General features: G+C 32.0%; 4 protein-coding genes across 4 annotated transcripts; all 4 read left to right on the top strand.

Annotated features, from left to right (window-relative positions):
- Nucleotides 1-1,143: 1,143 nt before the first annotated feature.
- Nucleotides 1,144-4,032, top strand: LOC145750002 (thioredoxin-like protein 4A). Its single transcript, XM_082565907.1, has 3 exons — nucleotides 1,144-1,375; nucleotides 2,877-3,004; nucleotides 3,436-4,032. Exons 1-3 carry the CDS (start codon nucleotides 1,247-1,249, stop codon nucleotides 3,605-3,607), a joined length of 429 nt encoding a protein of 142 aa, XP_082422033.1. The 5' UTR covers nucleotides 1,144-1,246; the 3' UTR covers nucleotides 3,608-4,032.
- LOC145749574 (migration and invasion enhancer 1-like) lies at nucleotides 3,898-5,389 on the top strand. Its single transcript, XM_082565375.1, has 4 exons — nucleotides 3,898-3,922; nucleotides 4,469-4,555; nucleotides 4,774-4,850; nucleotides 5,029-5,389. The coding sequence occupies exons 1-4, from the start codon at nucleotides 3,898-3,900 to the stop codon at nucleotides 5,110-5,112; spliced, it is 273 nt and encodes a 90-aa protein (XP_082421501.1). The 3' UTR covers nucleotides 5,113-5,389.
- A 757-nt stretch (nucleotides 5,390-6,146) lies between these two features.
- Nucleotides 6,147-7,822, top strand: LOC145750232 (uncharacterized). The gene has a single exon (XM_082566213.1). The coding sequence runs from the start codon at nucleotides 6,187-6,189 to the stop codon at nucleotides 7,621-7,623; it is 1,437 nt and encodes a 478-aa protein (XP_082422339.1). The 5' UTR covers nucleotides 6,147-6,186; the 3' UTR covers nucleotides 7,624-7,822.
- LOC145750231 (uncharacterized) lies at nucleotides 7,720-18,239 on the top strand. The gene is made up of 28 exons (XM_082566212.1): nucleotides 7,720-7,947; nucleotides 8,000-8,129; nucleotides 8,633-8,703; nucleotides 8,956-9,061; nucleotides 9,233-9,338; nucleotides 9,845-9,949; nucleotides 10,019-10,103; nucleotides 10,392-10,519; nucleotides 10,586-10,685; nucleotides 10,756-10,854; nucleotides 12,160-12,240; nucleotides 12,301-12,427; nucleotides 12,914-13,006; nucleotides 13,067-13,194; nucleotides 13,447-13,539; nucleotides 13,609-13,683; nucleotides 13,805-13,860; nucleotides 13,918-14,108; nucleotides 14,171-14,525; nucleotides 14,589-14,694; nucleotides 14,826-14,920; nucleotides 15,076-15,289; nucleotides 15,386-15,621; nucleotides 15,805-15,937; nucleotides 16,276-16,480; nucleotides 16,851-16,950; nucleotides 17,207-17,460; nucleotides 17,582-18,239. The coding sequence occupies exons 1-28, from the start codon at nucleotides 7,861-7,863 to the stop codon at nucleotides 17,785-17,787; spliced, it is 3,765 nt and encodes a 1,254-aa protein (XP_082422338.1). The 5' UTR covers nucleotides 7,720-7,860; the 3' UTR covers nucleotides 17,788-18,239.
- The last annotated feature ends 1,446 nt before the right edge of the window (nucleotides 18,240-19,685 follow it).

The raw sequence follows: 19,685 nt of genomic DNA, 5'->3' as shown, positions 1-19,685 counted from the left end.
GCTAGTTTTGCCAAATGCTCTACATGCGCTGCGCTCATTGTTGTGTACTGCAACAAATGCTACACCACATGAGCTATTTTTTAGTTTTCAGAGGCGATCCCCTAATGGAAAAGCATTGCCTACATGGCTTCGTGAATCAACTCACGTATTTTTAAGAAAATTCGTTCGTTCCAACAAAAACGACGATTTAGTTGAGCGAGTTGAGCTAAAGGGGATTAATCCTATGTATGCCAACATTCGATATCCCGACGGTAGAGAAAGTACCGTATCGTTGAAAGATTTGTCACCTTGTCCAAGTGAGCAAGAAAGCGACATTGCTGAAGATGATCGCCTCACTGAAAAGGCCCGTAATAAAGATACAGACGAGAATTGCGGATCAGAAATTTCTATTTCCACTGAAAAAAAAAGTGTAGAAAATAACTCTGTTGGTAAAAGCCCAGTTGTCAATAATCAAGACTACCCAATCATTAGACGTTCTACACGCTCTAATTTCGGTGTTCCACCAGCACGATACAGTGACAATTTTTAGGATGGGAAAATGTTATAAAATACAGTTGTTTGCCTTTGTTTTGATTAAGTCGTTTATCTCTTTTACGTAATCTATAATTGTGTGTTTTTGCCTTTTGATTGATGACGTCATAATTGCTCCCTTTTCTCCTAACTTTATAGCGTGTCTATTTGATAACATCATTGACTTGACTTTAGTTCTTTGAGTAACGTCTACTAATCTTGACTTTATTAACTTAGACATTGTGTTTTGTATTTACAGCTCTAGTGTCATTTTTAGTTACTTAAAACCGTAGTTTCGGTCAATAAATTGAAATCATATTTATAACAATAATTATCCCACAAAATGACTTAAGCCCATACTTGGACAAATAACTTAAATTTAGGAAAAGTTGCCCATAAACAATATGTCTTCCAGTAAGTGTATAGGGTCATCTTTAAAACAAAAAATTTACTGTTTTTTTACAATCCTTTAAATTACCTTTACAAGCCTACACCTACACACTTATTTTTAATAATATTTATCTTTTAAAATTTTTTGAGGATAAACGTTTACGCAACAACAGATGTTTTAACAAATTGGATAAACACAAAACACCGTAAACTTTTGCTCGTACAAATTTTGGGATTTTTAGTTTTGCGAAAAATTTTACGAAATTGCACGAAATAATAAAAACAGTTTAAAAAGTTTTATTTAAATGATATATTTGGTAGTGGTTGGTGTAGGTGAAAGGTAACCATGTCGTACATGCTTCCCCATCTTACGAACGGCTGGCAAGTCGATCAATCGATCTTAAACGAGCAAGAAAAAGTTGTCGTGATTCGGTTCGGTCACGATTGGGACCCGGCCTGCATGAAAATGGACGAGGTATTTAATGATTTTAAATATAAATAAGTTCAATAATGTTTAAGTTGGTACCGGCGTCGAATTTTAATATTTTCAAGTATTAAGAAACGATATTTTAGACAAAATTTTAGGTAAACTAGGCATAAGTTTAATATTTTTTGCTGAAAAAGTGGATTTGTGTTATTTTCTTTACTAGACTTTTTAGAAATATGTTTTCTACGTGTTAAATATGTTTTCTACGTGTTAAAACTTAGAGGCACACTACAGCAATAACTCTTCTTGGATAAAAAATCACTTCGTTTACATGTATTTAACACGAATAATGGCACACAAATTTCATCCACGTTCAAGAATTAGTACCCGAAGTTTCTAAAAGAAACGAATAACGCGTGTAAATATACAAAAAATATGATAACAATAACTACACAGGTATTAACTTAAGTAAGGCACAAATTAAGCTTACCAACACAGTATGCTAACCACTCAAAAATACTGGCAAATTCGGCAAAAACAGTGATACAATAACAGTAATGAACACTAGAAGAATAAAAAACCTAGCGTTAGTCTATATGCATTAATAAGAGGTTATTAGGCATAAAAGTAGATCCATTAACAAAATTACAAGTATCAATAAAAACATACCAGTTATTAAAAAAGGTGTTCAACTCTTAAAGGGCAGTGTGACACAATAAGTTAAGCTGCTCACTCACTGCAATAGTAGGCAAGCATGTTAAAATTAAGAAATTACAGTCTACATCAAATAACACAAATAACAGTTAACAATACAGCAATATTAAAATACCTGATATCCAGTCAGTAAGATCTAACAGAAAAACAGTGTCAACCAACAGTACTACCCAAGTGAACAATCACAGTTCTAAAAGTGTGTTATAAAAAACATTAAAAAACACTGTTAAGATACCCCAAGACTATGTATGTTATTGGCAAGTTTTGCACGTGGTTAAAGATTAAGACATATTTTAAACATTTAAAAAACAGATTAGTAACTTATTTACACTACAAAGAACAAGAAATAATTACCAGAAATTCCAATCAGTCAATGAAAGATCCGCCGTGATTAACAATTAACTATTATATCAGTGAAAACTAATTTACATAAAAACTCTTTCAAATTGTAACGATTTACTTTGATAACAATCAGTTCTAATGACTGTTCTAGAAAGTTCTTTTACGACATATGGTGCAATACATTGCATGAGAGTATTAACCGCAATACGATTCAAAATTGAGGATAAACATATTAGCGCGTATTTAACACTACGTTTAAAGAAAGTTTAATTAAAATTAATTTATTAAAGAAAATTAAGTTTCTATAGAATAATATGCTGTGTAGTGTTAAGGTCCCATAATTTTAAAACAAAAATAAAAAATAAAATGTTTTATTGATAAAATTAAGTTTTTTTGATCATTCTATTTAATTTTGACGTTTATACAACACAAATATTTTGCTTTAGAATTCTGTATGTGACATTTTAATAAATAAACAATTTTTAATGTTTAGACCTTGTATAGTATAGCTGACAAAGTGAAGAACTTTGCTGTTGTTTACTTGGTTGACATTACTGAGGTGCCAGACTTCAACAAAATGTACGAATTATACGACCCCTGCACAACTATGTTCTTCTACAGGTTGTTGTTCACATTAAGAATGTAATTTTGTCGGTACAATAATTAAGCATTAGAAAGACTAACCCGCAGTTTGCGGTTTGATTCTTATTGGTTCAGTGAGCTAGCAATAAGGTATAGTGATCAGAACACTTGGCTACACTACATAAGGTTCTGGGTTCAATCCCAACTGCTCGTATGTTGTTGCGCCCTTGAGTAAGGCGCTATAAACGGTATAAACTCCTACTGAGCCAGCAAATTATAAACAATAATATCTCAAACTGCCACAGGCAACTAGAGACTGGGTCGGGGTAACTGATGTTGCTCATAGTTTAGGTCATGAAGTCAATCTTCCCATATCAAGAACGAAAAAATACATGAAAGTTTAACAAATCAAATATTAAAATTAGGTTTAAAATATTTACAAATTATTAACTGAATAAAATTGTTTTCAGGAACAAGCACATAATGATCGATCTTGGGACGGGAAACAACAACAAGATTAACTGGCCGATGGAGGATAAACAAGAAATGATCGACATTCTAGAGACAATATTTAGGGGGGCAAGAAAGGGGAGGGGTTTGGTGGTTTCCCCAAAGGATTACTCAACAAAATATCGATACTAACAGAAACAATATTCGAAAGTTTTTGAAATATTGGATTTTAGATGTTGGAAGCTCAAAGAAAAATTAAAATAATTTTAAAGTTGATGTTAAGTTACTTCAGTTGGTACAATTAATTAAGAGAATTTTAAAATGTTAAAAAACCTATGAAATTAAGAACTTGGTTAAAAATTAACTTTTACTTTTACTATTTCATCGAAACGCAATTTTGCTTCGTATGTTTTTTTATTCAGATTCATGATTAAGTTTTTATTTTATTTTTTCTTATAAATATTAAAAACTTCAATGACAATATGGCAACAAATGTTATTGTTCCACGTCATTATTTGTACTATGACATCATTATAAGTGCTTTGTTGACTCAACTGTAGTGATTGTTACAATGACTCGCCAAGTGGTGAAATTAACCAAGTTTTTTCTTTTTCAGATTTTTTTAATAATTTTTTTAAAATGGGCGATTGTAAAATAGTGAACATGGAAATTGAATATTGGTGAGTTTAACATAAACCTTTTTGTTGTGAAAATTAAAATGCAACTTAGTTTATTTTTAATAGGTTTTCAAATACTTTAGGTTATGTTTTGTTTTGATTATATTTTAGTTAACCGTTAACTGCACTTTAAACAAAAGTCAACCAGTTTTAGGACATTTTTTTATACTGAACTTGAAGGTCAAATAAAATAAGCAAAAATGTATGTTTTTAAATTAAATAAAAGTTTAATGATCAATTCATTTTTTAAAAGCTAAATTATTGAAAAATGTGCTTAAAAATATAAAAGAGCTATTTAACTTTATCTGAATATTACCATATTTTATGTTAGTTAAAGCCTGCATTAAATGCGTGTTGTATTGTAGTAACAGCTGAGGATATTACGGACGCTTCCTGGACCTCAAAGAGGAACTCGAATCCAAGTTGGATAACGTAGATATCACTGGATACGAGGGTCGCTCTGGTCAGTTGCTATTGTGATGTCATAATCCTTAAATACTTTTTTGTGTGTGATGTCATAAACCTTAAATACTTTTCTGTGTGTGATGTCATAATCCTTAAATACTTTTTTGTGTGTGATGTCATAATCTGTAGTTGTAATAGTAACTGTTCTAAAGAATATTTTTTGATTAGATTTTGTGCAAAAATTCTTAAACGAAACAACTTGTTATTTTCACACAGGTTCATTTGAAGTGTCCGTCAACAAAAAGTTGGTTTTCTCAAAACTTTCGACTTCTGGGTTTCCCTACCCAGATGATGTCAGTGTTTCCGTATAAAATTTATTGTTTATTTGTTCCCCTGCTAACTTTAACTTTAAGATATCTTAAAAAAGTTTTGGCATTTTATTGTTAGGGCATAGCTTTGTGTGTTCATATATTTAAAGTTTGTGTGTACCACTTATTAATTAATTAACTAATTATTATTCTTTTTTTCCAGTTAGTAAATGCTGTTAATTCTGCTCGAAATGGTGAAGAAGTTCAACCAATCAGCAACAGCCAATCACCATGCATTATTTTATAACCAATCAGATCGCCTCGATTATAGCCAATCACAATTTAGTATAGTTTATGTAGTTAGGTAATTAGAACTGTGTCATTAGATTGGATAAAGTTTAAATGATCATTTACTGTATTTATATTTATTTGTGATCTTTATTGTTTGTGATATTTTAGATTTATGTTTAAATGAAATGAAGTTTAATGTTTTTATGAAAGTTTAAATTCAAAGTTTCTTCAAATTTAAACTCGATGTTGCAACATTTTACTTTTAAACATTTAATAATAAACTTTCATATTTATTTGGTCTTGTTAAATGAAATATTGTTTAAAAGTTTATTTATCCTCGATGTAGGAAGGTCCCTAACATAGAGTAACAATTGTTACTCAGCCCAGTCTCAATTTTCCTGGTAATTAATATGCTGATTAAGTATTGGCTCATCAAGAGTTCATACCCTTTAAAGCACCTTACTCGGAGGCTTCAGAATATGGGCAGTGGGAATTGAACCCAGGGCCCATGTAGTAATAGTAAAGTAAAATGTTGTTACTACCACAATATCACGTTGCGGGTCATTTTTTATAACTTTAAGTGAAATAAAAGGTTAGTTAAAGTTAAATCAAAACAATGTTTCAATAAGAAAAATTTTTTGTGCGAGGATAAACTGGTTTGGAGTTAAAAACATGTCAAAATTGCGCCACCACTAGGAAGTTTACAAAACAACAAAACATTTTAATCGAAAGCTTTTAATTAAAAATTAAATAAATTTCATGTCAATGTTAGTTTGAACATTTTCGTCTTATTAAGACAGGTTTAATATTAATTAATTAAGTTAATTAGCACTATTATTATGTTTTTGTTTTCTTACAATTAGGTTTATTAAGGTTTTTGAGCATTTTGTCAATTTAAAAACGTTTTAAACAGTTAAACGGCGTTTATTCAGTTATTTTTAAATTTTAGTTAAACCCGTAATTTCCGTTGCTGTGATGAGTATTAAATACTCAATGTATGATATTTTGCTTTTAATTTACTAAACAAGGATGTTTTAATGCAGGTGAAACAATAATTTACAAAATTTAGAAGTTATTTTTAGGATTAATAATGTCTCGAAAATCTTGTGTCGTAATTTTTGATTGTCAGAAAAAATATGAAATAAATTCAACTGAGATAATCCAACAAGTTGTTGGAAGTAACGAAGAACAACAAGTTTATAATTGGGACATTTCAAACAAATATTACGATGTTAGTGTCGACGTTTGGAACCTTAACGACAAAAATGAATTGTTTCAATTTAATAACAATTTAGAAGCTGTAATAATTTTGTTTGATTGTGATAAAACAATGAAACCCTTTGTTGAAATTGAACAAATAATTCCAGAAATTAACAAATTGGACCCAGAGATCAAAATAGCTTTGTGCAAAAGTTGTAGCTTCGATAAAAATGAGATTTTTATCGACCGAGAATCAACTCAGATTTGGTGTTTAGAAAATAACTTTGAACTCGTTGAATTGAAACCAAATATGGACGATTATTCTGAGTTTGAAGATTTTGGAATCGCACGAATTAAAATGGCGTTGATGGCTCACACCTGGCCTCAGTTAAAACTGAAAAACAAACCAAATAATAAAAAACAATCTGAAAATGTGAGCGATAAATTAAAACAATTAAATATAAGGACTACTAACTTAGAGGATGGAAGTAATGATAATAATGTTGTGAATGAGGTAAATAAAGAAATTACCCTTATTGAGGATAAATCTACAATCGATGAAGCTAAAAAGTTTGAAATAGTTCAAGTACCAAACAATGACAATAACAATGGCACCAATAATGGGGCAAGTAACAATGGCACCAATAATGGGGCAAGTAACAATGGCACCAATAATGGGGCAAGTAACAATGGCACCAATAATGGGGCAAGTAACAATGGCACCAATAATGGGGCAAGTAACAATGGCACCAATAATGGGGCAAGTAACAATGGCACCAATAATGGGGCAAGTAACAATGGCACCAATAATGAGGCAAGTAACAATGGCACTAATAATGGGGCAAGTAACAATGGCACCAATAATGGGGTAAGTAACAATGACACCAATAATAGGGCAAGTAACAATGACACCAATAATGGGGCAAGTAACAATGGCACCAATAATGGGGCAAGTAACAATGGCACCAATAATGGGGCAAGTAACAATGGCACCAATAATGGGGCAAGTAACAATGGCACCAATAATGGGGCAAGTAACAATGGCACCAATAATGGGGCAAGTAACAATGGCACCAATAATGGGGCAAGTAACAATGGCACCAATAATGGGGTCTCTGTGGACAAGAACAATGGGGAAAACAATGCCATAAACAATGAGGACGATGATAAATTTGATGAAGAGGAGTTTGAGGGTTTGTTCCGGAGGTTAAGAGACTTTAAAGAGGAAGCATCGCGCTTGAGTGACCCCTCCTCGAGAAGGGAGTATGCTGAGAAGGTCACGACCTTGTTTTGGAGGTCATTGGGAGATGATGAAGAAAGTGATTAAAATTTCTAAAAAAAAATTTTTTACGCAGAGTGAATAAATAACAACAATTAAGAATAATTGGTTGTTTTAAATTTTGTTAATTTTTATATAAAATTTGTCTTGCAATATTTTGACTTATTTATTGTTATTTTAACTAAATATGTTGTATGCGAATTATGAAAACTTTTTATTAGTTTTTTATGTATTGTTCACCAACAGACATAGGGTTTACCAATAATTAAATAACAGTGTTTCCAAATGGAATCACTTAAAAATGAAAGCTTGTGGCTGACTCGGAGAAATACGAGGAGTTCGTCTAATCAGGAAAAAGAAGCAAAAGAAAAAGTAAAAAACAATTTTATTTTTTGAAAAATTTTTTTTACAATTTTTTTTTTAGATTTTAGCGTTGGAGAACAAACAGGAAGAAGAATTAAAGAAGAAAGATCATCTTGGTTCCATAATTAGAGGGAACAACAACGAGGTTGTGGGTTATTCCACCCTCGATGGAACAACTTATAATCTTCTCGGTCAGTTTAAATTTTAAGTTAAAAAAATAATTTTTTTGTTTTGGATTTTAAAAGTTTAGTTTTTGTAACAAATTATTTTTGAACCCGATTAATTTGAAAAAATTATTTTTGATTTTTTGAATCCCTTTGTAATAAAACAAGAAATGATTAAGAGCTGGCTTTAAAGTTAATGTGGCTAAAAAAATCATTTTCTAATTGAATTTTAATCTTTAAATAATTAATAAGATGTAACAGAGTTTAAACATATGCCACGAAGTTTAGTTTTTTTAAATATTTTAAAAAATATTTGGAATTTTGAAACCACTTTACCATGACACCAAAGTTGTTTTAACAAAATCCTATTTTTATAATTATTTCATAATTTGGTGTTTAAAAAATCTTAACTCTTTTTATTTTGTAATTAACACAACTTGTGTTAAAACCGTTACCAATAAACTGTTTGATGTTAGTTCTCCTTTTTTGTTGTTTCTTTTGCACAAAACTTTTGAATAATTAATATTTAGATTCAGCGTATATTGCCACAGAGAGATCGGATAATCCATATTTTATTGGGACAATACAAGAGATCAAAGTGGTACATTAAGCTTAGTTGTATGTGTAATAATGTCTATTAAATATATTTTTGTTTTAACGATATAAAATATTAAGTTAATAAAACTACATAACCTGGCTGCAATAAAACACCATATTGGGTTGGTTTAAAACAAAAAAGACCATTTTCTGGTTATAAATGAAACCATTGGTTGCAGAAAAAAATATGATTAACCAGTTGTTTATTTTTCGAGCAAAAATTTTTTACCGGTTTGTTAATACAAAATATTTTTAGAGCAAAAAAGACCATGCTATACTGGTTGTTAAATGGTATTACAGACCAGCAGAAGTACCAGATACAGTTTACCAAATGTTGTTGAAAGATCGACTCGACGGCACAAGTATGTGAAAGTTTAAAATTATTTATTTTGCGTTGATTTTATTAATAATTTGAAGTCAATTTTTTTAATCCAAAAAATGTTAAATTTTGATTTTATTTAAAATATGACGATTTAATTTTAACAATAACTTAAGTATATACATATTTGTTATTTATTAAATTTATGTTTTAGTTGATCCCAAGAAACGAAAGTTGATGTTAAAAGATGAAAATTTGAATCGAGAATTGTTCATTGCAGATGAAGACATGGTTGACATGTTCCCTGTGTCTGCGCTAAGGTTAGAAAACTTTTTATTATTTAAGGTCACGCTTTGTTAAAAAAACTTTAATTGCCCGATAATTATACTGCTGATTAAGTGCTGGCTCAGCAGGAGTTCGTACCGTTTATAGCAACTCAAGTGCGCTACAGCATGAGATCAGTGGGGATTGAACCCACGACCCCATGGTGGTGTAGCAAGTGTTCTTATCACTACACCACGCTGCCGGTTAAACTTTAAATTAAACCTCGAATAAAAACAAAAAACATTTTTAAAACTTTGATTAAGATTTTTTTGTTTTTACATTTTGATTTACTTTAAAATTGTTAAACCATAAACTTGTTATTTTGTCCCCAACTGACTACTTAATACCTCTACATTTTAAAGATCATGTAAAAGTCCCCTGGGATTATTGTTTTAACACCACACTGCTGTCATTAATTATTTCTTTATTGCTGTGAGAAAAATAATAATTTTAGGTTAAGTTCAAAGTTCAAAAATTTTAATAATATCAATTTTGTTCGAAGGGGAAAATGTCATGTTAAACACCTGGATAAATTTGAAGATTTGAAAAAGTTTGATTTGAAACCTGATTGTTTTTTCTACATTCTTTCCTACAACCCCGAAACGAGGTAAATACCGGAATTTTAAGTTTAAAGTAAAACTATAATTATGATTGTTGTTGTATTATGACATCACAGGAGACTAGCTAGTGCGCACCACGGTGAAGTGAGAGTCGGACCAAGTCATCAGTGGACGGCGAGCACCAGGGGAATTTTCCACAAGGTGGGGTAACATTTTATGAACATAGTTTAAGTTTGTTTGGTGTTGTGGTAAAGCTGGCAGCAGATTACACGCCAAAAGGTTTCGGGTTCGAGTCGCGCCAATGTGACACTATATGTTCTTAAACCCGGCGTTTACGAATAGCTTAAACATACCACAACAGCAAACATTTTTAAAATAAAAATATTAAAACTATCTCCTGAAGTTTATGAGAAAAAAAATTTAATTTTATAAATTTTAATTCACAACAAATAAATTTGAAACATTCCAACATTTTTAATTGCATCCCAGGCTTTGATTCCTGATTTAATAAGTGGAAAGGAAAGTAGAAATTATATGAGGGACCGAAACTACGAGGAACTGACATGGGAACCGAAAGTGAACGACGTCGACCTCAAAATGTATCTCTGTTCTGCCAGGTAAAGTTTTTAATTAATATTTTGTTAATTATTAAAAGTTTATTCTCGTTATTTTCTCCACTGCAGGAGTATGGCGGCTTTTGCTGGTATGTGCGATGGGGGTTCCCCTGAAGAAGGACTTGTCATTGCATCTCGAGATGACATCACAATCAATGCTCTTCAAGTTGTGAGTAAAACTATTTGGGTCGAAAAATTTTTTTTTTTTTATTGAATTTCTCGAAACTTTTATTTTTCAGTTGTTTGAGAACAAAATGGACACAAGGTCAGGAGTTCAAGCTCTGGTCAAGAATCCTCTTCCGATCACGATCGAGCGGAGGTGGACGGAGGAGCAAGTGGTAAGGTTGTTGTTGTTGGGGGGGTAATGGGGGTTACAGGGTTCTGTTGGGGTAAACATGTTTATGAGGGGGGAAGTTTCTGGGGGATAAATGTTCTGGGAGTTACTAAGCTTCTAGGGAGTCACAGTTTCCTGTGGGGGATAAACAAGTTTATTAGGGTACACATGGGTCTATTGGGGGTGACAAGGTTCTGTGGGGGGGTTAATCTAGTTTATGGGAGGGATGGGGGGGTACATTAGGGAAAAAAAGTTTTATCGTTTCAACTTGAATTTTGCCTGGTGCTAAGTCTGTAAGTTTGTCAGTTTATTGTGGACAGGTTGACTATGTTGTTTAAAATAATTCTGGTTGTTTAAATAACATTGTGATAAAGAATTTCAACGTATTTTGGGAATAAACTTGTTGTATTTAAGGTTTACAATAAACAACAAAACTTAGAATTTATTAAAAGTTTAAACCTTTAAGTTAAGTTTAAAAGTCTATGTTTTATGTGGTTTGTGTTTGTTTAAAGTTGTTTGGATTAAGGGTTTAAAGTTTCTTCGCATTTTTGTTGGTCTCGAGTTTAAAGTTTGGTTTAACAACGAGAATAGGTTGGCAAAATTAAAATTTAAACCGATTAATTTACGAAAAACATATTTTGGTTGCCTAGTTTGTGTTATAATTGGTTTGTAAATTAATCTTTTAATGTTTTTAAAAAATATCAAATTTTAAACTTTATTTAAAAACTTTTAATCTTGTCATGGTTTGGTTGCTTTTTAAACAAAACACACTTAACTTAAGTGACCTTAAATGACCCTTAACCTGAGTTCATGACCCCATAACTTAAGGTCACGGCCTTTCAATTACTAGGTTAATCTTTCAGCTTAATTGTTTTTAAATTTTAAATTAAAAAAAATTTTAAATTTAATTTTGGTAAAAATTTTTGTTTTTTAAATTTTTAAATCAAAAATGAAAAATAAAAAAATTAAATAGAGGGGACAAAATGATGATAATTAGGCATTTTAATTAAAATTTAAAAAGATTTTAATCTTTTTAATTTAAATTTTAGGCTTTCGTGTTTGTTTATTCAAAACAAAAATTTTAAAGAAAATGTTTTAAACGAAAACAATTAAATCTGTTGCTACTCAAAACAGTTTTTTTGTTCAACAACTCACTTAGTTTTAACCTTTCTGTTTGCTCAACAATCTTAACTGTGATGTCATAATACTTGTTTTGTTACGCTTCATTTATGGTTTAAGATCTTTTAACGCTGGGATTAACTTTTTGTGAATCTGAAAAAGATTTTTAAAATTAAAATTTTTTTTTTAGAAACGCTTTCAAAAAGGAATTCGACAAAACGGAAAAAACTTTTTCAAAATCAAAAAAGATTTGCTTCCAACTAAACAAACTGTGAGGAGATATTTTGTGTTTTGTTTAATTAGTGAAATTAATTGTTAATTGTTGTTGCAGTCGGAGCTCGTTGAGTTTTATTATTTGTGGAAAAAAGTTCAAGAAAATTTATTGATCCAACCTCAGAATAAAAATAAACGACAAACCGGGTTAAGAAGGAATACTAAGAAGGACAACAATGATACTGGTTTGTGATGTCATAATAAAAAGTAACTGGTTTGTGATGTTATTGTAACAATGATACTGGTTTATGATGTCATAATAACAATGATACTGGTTTGTGATGTCATAGTAACAATGATACTGGTTTGTGATGTCATAGTAACAATGATACTGGTTTGTGATGTCATAGTAACAATGATACTGGTTTGTGATGTCATAGTAACAATGATACTGGTTTGTGATGTCATAGTAACAATGATACTGGTTTGTGATGTCATAGTAACAATGATACTGGTTTGTGATGTCATAGTAACAATGATACTGGTTTATGATGTCATAGTAACAATGATACTGGTTTATGATGTCATAGTAACAATGATACTGGTTTGTGATGTCATAGTAACAATGATACTGGTTTATGATGTCATAGTAACAATGATACTGGTTTGTGATGTCATAGTAACAATGATACTGGTTTGTGATGTCATAATAATTAAAAATTTATATTTAGGTGGGGAAGTGAGTTCGAGTGAGCTTGATTCTGAGAGTGAGGGTAGTGACAAAGATGTGACACCTGAAAAGTGCCACCACTGCCACACAACAAGTACGGTCATAAGTTTTATTTCATCAAATTATTTTAATCCAACAAATTAAATATTTTCAGGTTCAGAAGATTGGGTGGTTGGGGGCAAAGATGGATTTGTTCTGTGCACGGAATGTCGAGTGACCTTCAAGAAATATGGGACGGTTAAAGTTGTGGATCTGGACTTTGATAAAACTCATTTACTTAATGTGAGTTGTGTTTTAATATTTAACTCAAACCAATGTTAATTAGGGTCGAGTACTCGGGTCGAGTACTCGGACTCGGATTTGATCAGCCCATGCCTAATGTTAATTATTTATTTTTACAATTATTTTGCACTCAGTCTGATGTTATTTCTTTATTGCTTAATTTAGTTTAAAAATTTTTAATTAGTAATTGTCTTAAACTTAATTATTATTGAATCAAATTACTTTAAAATTAACTTTTTTTTTTACTTTCAGCCTGATGAGAGCCCCCCCCATTTCATGTTCAAACCGATCAAGGAAAAAGTTGAGGAAATAAAACAAGAAAAAGTTGGGATCCAGGACAAAAAAGTAAAATATTAAAAGATTAACTTTTGGGGTCGTTTTTTGGCTTCTTTTAAGGATTAAATTTTTTTGTAGAAAACAGTTAAACGACAATGGGAGAAGATTGAAAATATCAAGGAGGAGATTGTTGATAAAAAATCAAAACATTTGGTATCCAATCAATTAAAAACTAATTTAAAAATTTATTAATTAATTTTTTTAATTAATTTATAGTATTTTTAATGTTTTATAAATACTGAAAAAAATGGTTTAATTTGATTTTTTATTTCAGGGCAACGCTGAAGAAATCGACCAATCAAATGAAGAGAAAATAAACGAGCCAGCCAGGTTTAATTTCATAAAAATTTTTAAAATTTACAAAAAATAAAATTTAAAAAAATTTAGGGGTCCAAGTGTGAAGGGTGAAGTAACCACGACAACCAAACCCCAAATTATTAAACCAATGACAACGACCCAGGATCCTGTTTACTCTCTAACCCCACAAAAGCCCCAATTTCAACCCTTATCACACGGGGGGGAATCCCCTTTTACCCAGATTTGTAAAAATGGAGAAAATAAACAAAATCTACAAAAAGGTGAAAAACACAAAAAAATAAATAAATATTTTGAATTTTTAAATAAATTTTTTTATTTTTAGTTTCCTCTCCAATAAAAGAATCTACAAATCATTTAGTTCAACCAAGTATTGGCGACCAATCTATTGCTCCTAGCAACCAAACCATTGCCCCTAACAACCAACAACCAACCATGCCTAAAAACCAACCAATTCCTAGCAACCAGCAACCAGTTAGCAACCAACCACAATTTGCTTCAAGTAAGCAACAATTTATTGGTCCCAACATCCAACAACCATTTACTCCTGGTAACCAGCAAACTGGTTCTTCTAACAACCAATTAGTTGGTCCAAACAACCAACCAGTCCATAGCAACAGTAACCATGGAAACCAACCACTGCCTGGCAACCAGATTTCAACACAACCCACCCAACAAAGGTAAAAATATATTTATTAGGTTTAAAGATTTATTTTGTTTAACATTCCATCTTAAACTTTCAGGTCCCGACCACCTGACAAAATGACGACTTCTGATTGGCCAGTGGAGGATGGGGTTCAACCAATCAGGGTTCCTCGTGAAAATCATCTTACAATTCCAGCTGGAAAGGTTCGTGGAATTTCATTTTTGTTAAAAACTAAATTTTTTATTGGATTTTTTTGGTAAATTGTTATTACACACATGAGTAAGCATTGTAACTATTATGTGTCAACACAACAAATATGATTGTTTTGTAACAGCCGTGGCCACCAGAATTTAAATATTTTGACGATGGATTACCAGCGCCACCTAGAGGAACGAAACCAAGTGTTTGTTTTAGGCTAAAGAAAGTAACGTAAATACTTCAATTTTTTAACTTTTAAAAAGGATTTTTTTTTGCTTTTTTTTAAATTGTTTTTTTTTTATTTGTTTCAAAATGAATTTATAAATTTTGCTTGTGCAGAGTTGTATTAAAAATCTTTAATAAAAATGATTTTTTTATTGATTTAGATTATTGGGTTACCCAAACCATCTTTGCAGTCGAACAGATCTGGTCTGGGAATCCCCTAAACGACCCCTAAAACAAGAACCTCGCCCCCCACAGCGTGTTGACCTTTCTAGAGGTCATTCCGGGTCTCACCCTGACTCTGTGGGGCAACACAGAACCCCAGAAAATAGGGGTGAATATCGGGATCAGGGAAGATTAAAGAAGGACAAACCGGGGGTAAATTAGAAAAATATTTTTATTTTTAATTAATTATTAATTATTTTTTTTTAATATATTTCACCAGTTTTTTATTCTCAACAAATTTGATTTCAGGCCCCACTCGATTTAATGCAAGTTAAAAAAGAGAGAATCCAACCCAGACCCCAACATTCCATTCATTTGACCCCAGGTTCAGCTCATATGACCCCAGGTCAACATCACATGACTCCAGGTCAACACCACTTAACCCCGGGTCAACACCACATGAACCCAGGTCAACACCACTTGACCCCAGGGTCAAATAGAACCCCATCTCATACCCCAACTCCAGCTGGGTTTGACCCTCACAGGTTAAGGCTTAAGAAATATGAAACAAATTTGTTCGAAAAACTTTTAAAAAAATAAAATAAATTGAGACTGAATGCAAAATTAAACCCAAAACAAGTGGGGCACACTAAAATAAAAAAATATTTTATAAAATCCGACGGACTGGCTCTGGTAGTAACCTCCAAATAAAACCCCTTTTTTTACAGACCCACCCCCAGTCATTCTTCACCTTACGGCAACTTGGGGGCAGAAAACACGGCGTCAAGGACTTTAAGACAGATTGCATACGGAGATATGGCCAATGCTAATTCCCAACATTTGTATCCATTTAGTGTACAGGTTGGTGGAAAATATGTTGATTGAGATTTTAAACACTTTTCTTACTACATGCGGTCCTGGGTTCAATCCCAACTGCTTTCATGCTGTAGCGCCATTAAGTGAGGTGCTATAAACGGTATAAACTCCTGCTAAGTAAGCACTTAATCAGCAGCGTACATATCGGGCAATTATAATCTATTATATCCCAAACTGGCAAAGACAATCCAAGACTGGGTCAGGGTAACTGATGTTACGACCTTTCTGACCTTTCCACAACTACATTTAAAAACGTTGTTAATTTTTGTTACTTTATGTGTTCCGTAAAAATTTTTTAAAAACGAGTTTGATTTTTGTGTAAGCAACCCCAAAGTGAGAGAGACTTGAGAGAAAGGGAACTGAGAGAAATAAGAGAGAGAATTCCGAAACAGAATGTTGAAGGTTTGAAACTCGTTGATTTGGATCCAGCCCAGGCCATGCTCATACAAGGGGTTCCCCCTAACCTGATGCAGGGTTTTATAAACCAACAATCTGCATTGGAACAACTCAGACAACAACCTTTTCCAGGTCTTATAATTAAAACTAAAATTAAACTTTAAAGTTGTATATTAGCGACCTTTTCTTACTCCAAAATTTATAAAGTTGGTGTCACTGAACACAAAAATGGTTTTAACTTTAAATAATTTCAACTACTTTTTAAGTTATACAAGTTTAAAAAAAAATTTAAATTAATTTAAAAAAAAGAAAAGGGAAACCCTGTTTGTGATGACGTAGAAAGTACCAGCTTGTATACATTTACTACACTACTTAGTACTTTCTACGTCACACGAAAAATAGCCTTTCAATTTTGCTAAAAGTTTTTGAGTTAAGAATATTTGTCAAATATATTTTTTTTTAATTGCCATTTTGTTTATGACATCATAATTACTTGTTCTAGCTCTACTTGGACTTCCAGGGACTTCCCAGGGGGGCTTTCCCCAATTTCTCCCTCCAGATTTACTCCACCAGAGTGCAGTAGAGAGAATAACAACAGAAAGGTAATTTAAGTTTGATTAATGCCCAACAGTGTAATATGGGGTTCATGAGCTAAAAGGTTTCGGGTTCGAACCGCGTCAATGTCATACTATTCGACCTTGAGCCGGTTGTTTATGGATAGCTTAAACACAACATAATAACACACCCTCTCCAATAAAAATACTAAAAGACTCTAAGATGATTTGGGAAGAAAGCGTGATTGAATTTGTTTTATGACAAATTAACACTTTCTTATTAAAATATAAAACTTGTGTTCAGGTTGAACGCAGAGAGGATCGCGATCGAGCATTACAGAATGGAGCTCCTCCACAACCATCAACACTCCCACGTTCACTCCCATCTTCATCTTCACCCCTCCAATCAACCCCCCTTACCCCCCTCAGCACTTCCTCCAACCGGGGTCATCCAACCTGGGGTCATGTCCTCTGACCCCATGATTCACCCTTACGCAGCTGCTGCTATGCAACAAGCTCAAGCTCTCGCTGCTGCGGGAGTCGATCCCATTCATGCAGGTTTGTGATGTCACAGCTACTGTCAGGTTGTGGTTTTATGACGTATTGTTACACGACTGTGACGTAATAAAAAAGGTTTTTGCATTTAGAATTTAAACGTTTTAACCGATTTGTATTCTAGCTTCTATGACATCACAGATGATGAGTGGGTTACGCCCTCCAGCCCCAGGAATATTGGGACCCCCGGGAATTCCCCCTAGACCGGAATCCCTCCACCAATACTTGACAGCCACCCAACAACTCCAAGCGGTGGCCCACGAACAAAACTTCATCGAACATCAACGAGCTCAGGAGGAATACATGAGATTGATGGGTCATAAACCGTGACGTCATCAGCTCATAAACCGTGACGTCATCTTTGGATGAGGTGTACAGATTTTTAACTTTGCACTGATAAATGGTCGCTTTATTTGTGACGTCATAATAAAACCGCGTAAGCAATAATTCTCGTATTGTATATGACGTCATAAGAGGTTATTTTTATGTTTAATTCATATATTGTTCTTTTGTAATTTAAAGCTTATTTGTTAATAAAACAACGACGCTGTTCGTGACGTAATAGAAGTTGATTGTGTTTAGTAAGAAACATCGAAACCAAATTGTTTAAGATACAAATTTAATTTAAATAAAAAAAAGAATTTAAACTCAAGAATGTTACAACAAACAATTAAAAAGAAATTTGATACAATCTAACAAACGTCCATTATTAATCAATTGATGACGTCATAATTGCGATTGTACTCGCACAATTAATTTATTTCAATCGAAAGTTTTGTAAAACTAAATCTAGAATAAGTTGAAAAGTTGATTGAATTTATTTTTATTATGTTAAGGTATCATGACGTCATAAATCGTGTTAATGTGACGTTAAAAATGGCCTGATTGTTGTTGTAGATTTAATATTTTCACGATTTGAAATTTAATAAAAATGAAAATATGATTATTGGTGACAATATAAGAGAGATTTATGACGTCATAACTAATAACTTTATTAATAATTCGCCCACTTTTTAGTCAGTTTAAAAACAAATATTCTAACAACATTGTGGGCGAATAATTAAGAAATGTGACGTCACAAAGTAGATTTGCCAAAAGTGAGAGACAGATGTTTTAACCGGAAAAGTGCTCGCAGCGAAGTATTCCAAGAACTAGGCTCTCAGTTTAAAAATAAAATAGAATTTATTATAGCGGCTTAAGATTTAAGGAATTAGTTTTAGTGTTATATACCAGTTCTTAGTAATACCAGTTAACAATAATACCAGTTTTTAGAAATACCAGTAACCAATAATACCAGTTTTTAGAAATACCAGTAACTAATAAAACCAGTTCTTAGTAATACCAGTAACCAATAATACCAGTTCTTAGTAATACCAGTTAACAATAATACCAGTTTTTAGAAATACCAGTAACCAATAATACCAGTTTTTAGAAATACCAGTAACTAATAAAACCAGTTCTTAGTAATACCAGTAACCAATAATACCAGTTCTTAGTAATACCAGTTAACAATAATACCAGTTTTTAGAAATACCAGTAACCAATAATACCAGTTTTTAGAAATACCAGTAACTAATAAAACCAGTTCTTAGTAATACCAGTAACCAATAATACCAGTTCTTAGTAATACCAGTAACCAATAATACCAGTTTTTAGTAATACCAGTAACCAATAATACCTGTTCTTAGTAATACCAGTAACCAATAATACCAGTTCTTAGAAATACCAGTAACCAATAATACCTGTTCTTAGTAATACCAGTAACCAATAATACCAGTTCTTAGAAATACCAGTAACCAATAATACCAGTTTTTAGAAATACCAGTAACTAATAAAACCAGTTTTTAGTAATACCAGTAACCAATAATACCTGTTCTTAGTAATACCAGTAACCAATAATACCAGTTCTTAGAAATACCAGTAACCAATAATACCAGTTTTTAGAAATACCAGTAACTAATAAAACCAGTTTTTAGTAATACCAGTAACCAATAATACCAGTTCTTAGAAATACCAGTAACCAATAATACCAGTTTTTAGAAATACCAGTAACTAATAAAACCAGTTCTTAGTAATACCAGTAACCAATAATACCAGTTCTTAGAAATACCAGTAACCAATAATACCAGTTTTTAGAAATACCAGTAACTAATAAAACCAGTTTTTAGTAATACCAGTAACCAATAATACCAGTTTTTAGAAATACCAGTAACCAATAATACCAGTTT

The sequence above is a fragment of the Corella eumyota genome, chromosome 4 (genome assembly GCF_963082875.1).
Source record: "Corella eumyota chromosome 4, kaCorEumy4.1, whole genome shotgun sequence".
NCBI lineage: Eukaryota > Metazoa > Chordata > Ascidiacea > Phlebobranchia > Corellidae > Corella > Corella eumyota.
This window is presented reverse-complemented; position numbering and strand designations above follow the sequence as displayed.

What these genes read in the sequence shown, in the direction of transcription:
- LOC145750002 (XM_082565907.1), top strand. Translation starts at nt 1,247, where the DNA reads ATGTCGTACATGCTTCCCCATCTTACGAACGGCTGGCAAGTCGATCAA. An exon ending in CCTGCATGAAAATGGACGAG is followed by an intron (nt 1,376 to 2,876) that starts GTATTTAATGAT and finishes TTTAATGTTTAG; the next exon opens with ACCTTGTATAGTATAGCTGA. An exon ending in ACAACTATGTTCTTCTACAG is followed by an intron (nt 3,005 to 3,435) that starts GTTGTTGTTCAC and finishes AATTGTTTTCAG; the next exon opens with GAACAAGCACATAATGATCG.
- LOC145749574 (XM_082565375.1), top strand. Translation starts at nt 3,898, where the DNA reads ATGGCAACAAATGTTATTGTTCCAC. An exon ending in TGGATACGAGGGTCGCTCTG is followed by an intron (nt 4,556 to 4,773) that starts GTCAGTTGCTAT and finishes ATTTTCACACAG; the next exon opens with GTTCATTTGAAGTGTCCGTC. An exon ending in GGTTTCCCTACCCAGATGAT is followed by an intron (nt 4,851 to 5,028) that starts GTCAGTGTTTCC and finishes CTTTTTTTCCAG; the next exon opens with TTAGTAAATGCTGTTAATTC.
- LOC145750232 (XM_082566213.1), top strand. Translation starts at nt 6,187, where the DNA reads ATGTCTCGAAAATCTTGTGTCGTAATTTTTGATTGTCAGAAAAAATAT.
- LOC145750231 (XM_082566212.1), top strand. Translation starts at nt 7,861, where the DNA reads ATGGAATCACTTAAAAATGAAAGCTTGTGGCTGACTCGGAGAAATACG. An exon ending in AAAAAGAAGCAAAAGAAAAA is followed by an intron (nt 7,948 to 7,999) that starts GTAAAAAACAAT and finishes TTTTTTTTTTAG; the next exon opens with ATTTTAGCGTTGGAGAACAA. An exon ending in GGTGGACGGAGGAGCAAGTG is followed by an intron (nt 10,855 to 12,159) that starts GTAAGGTTGTTG and finishes TTTTTTTTTTAG; the next exon opens with AAACGCTTTCAAAAAGGAAT.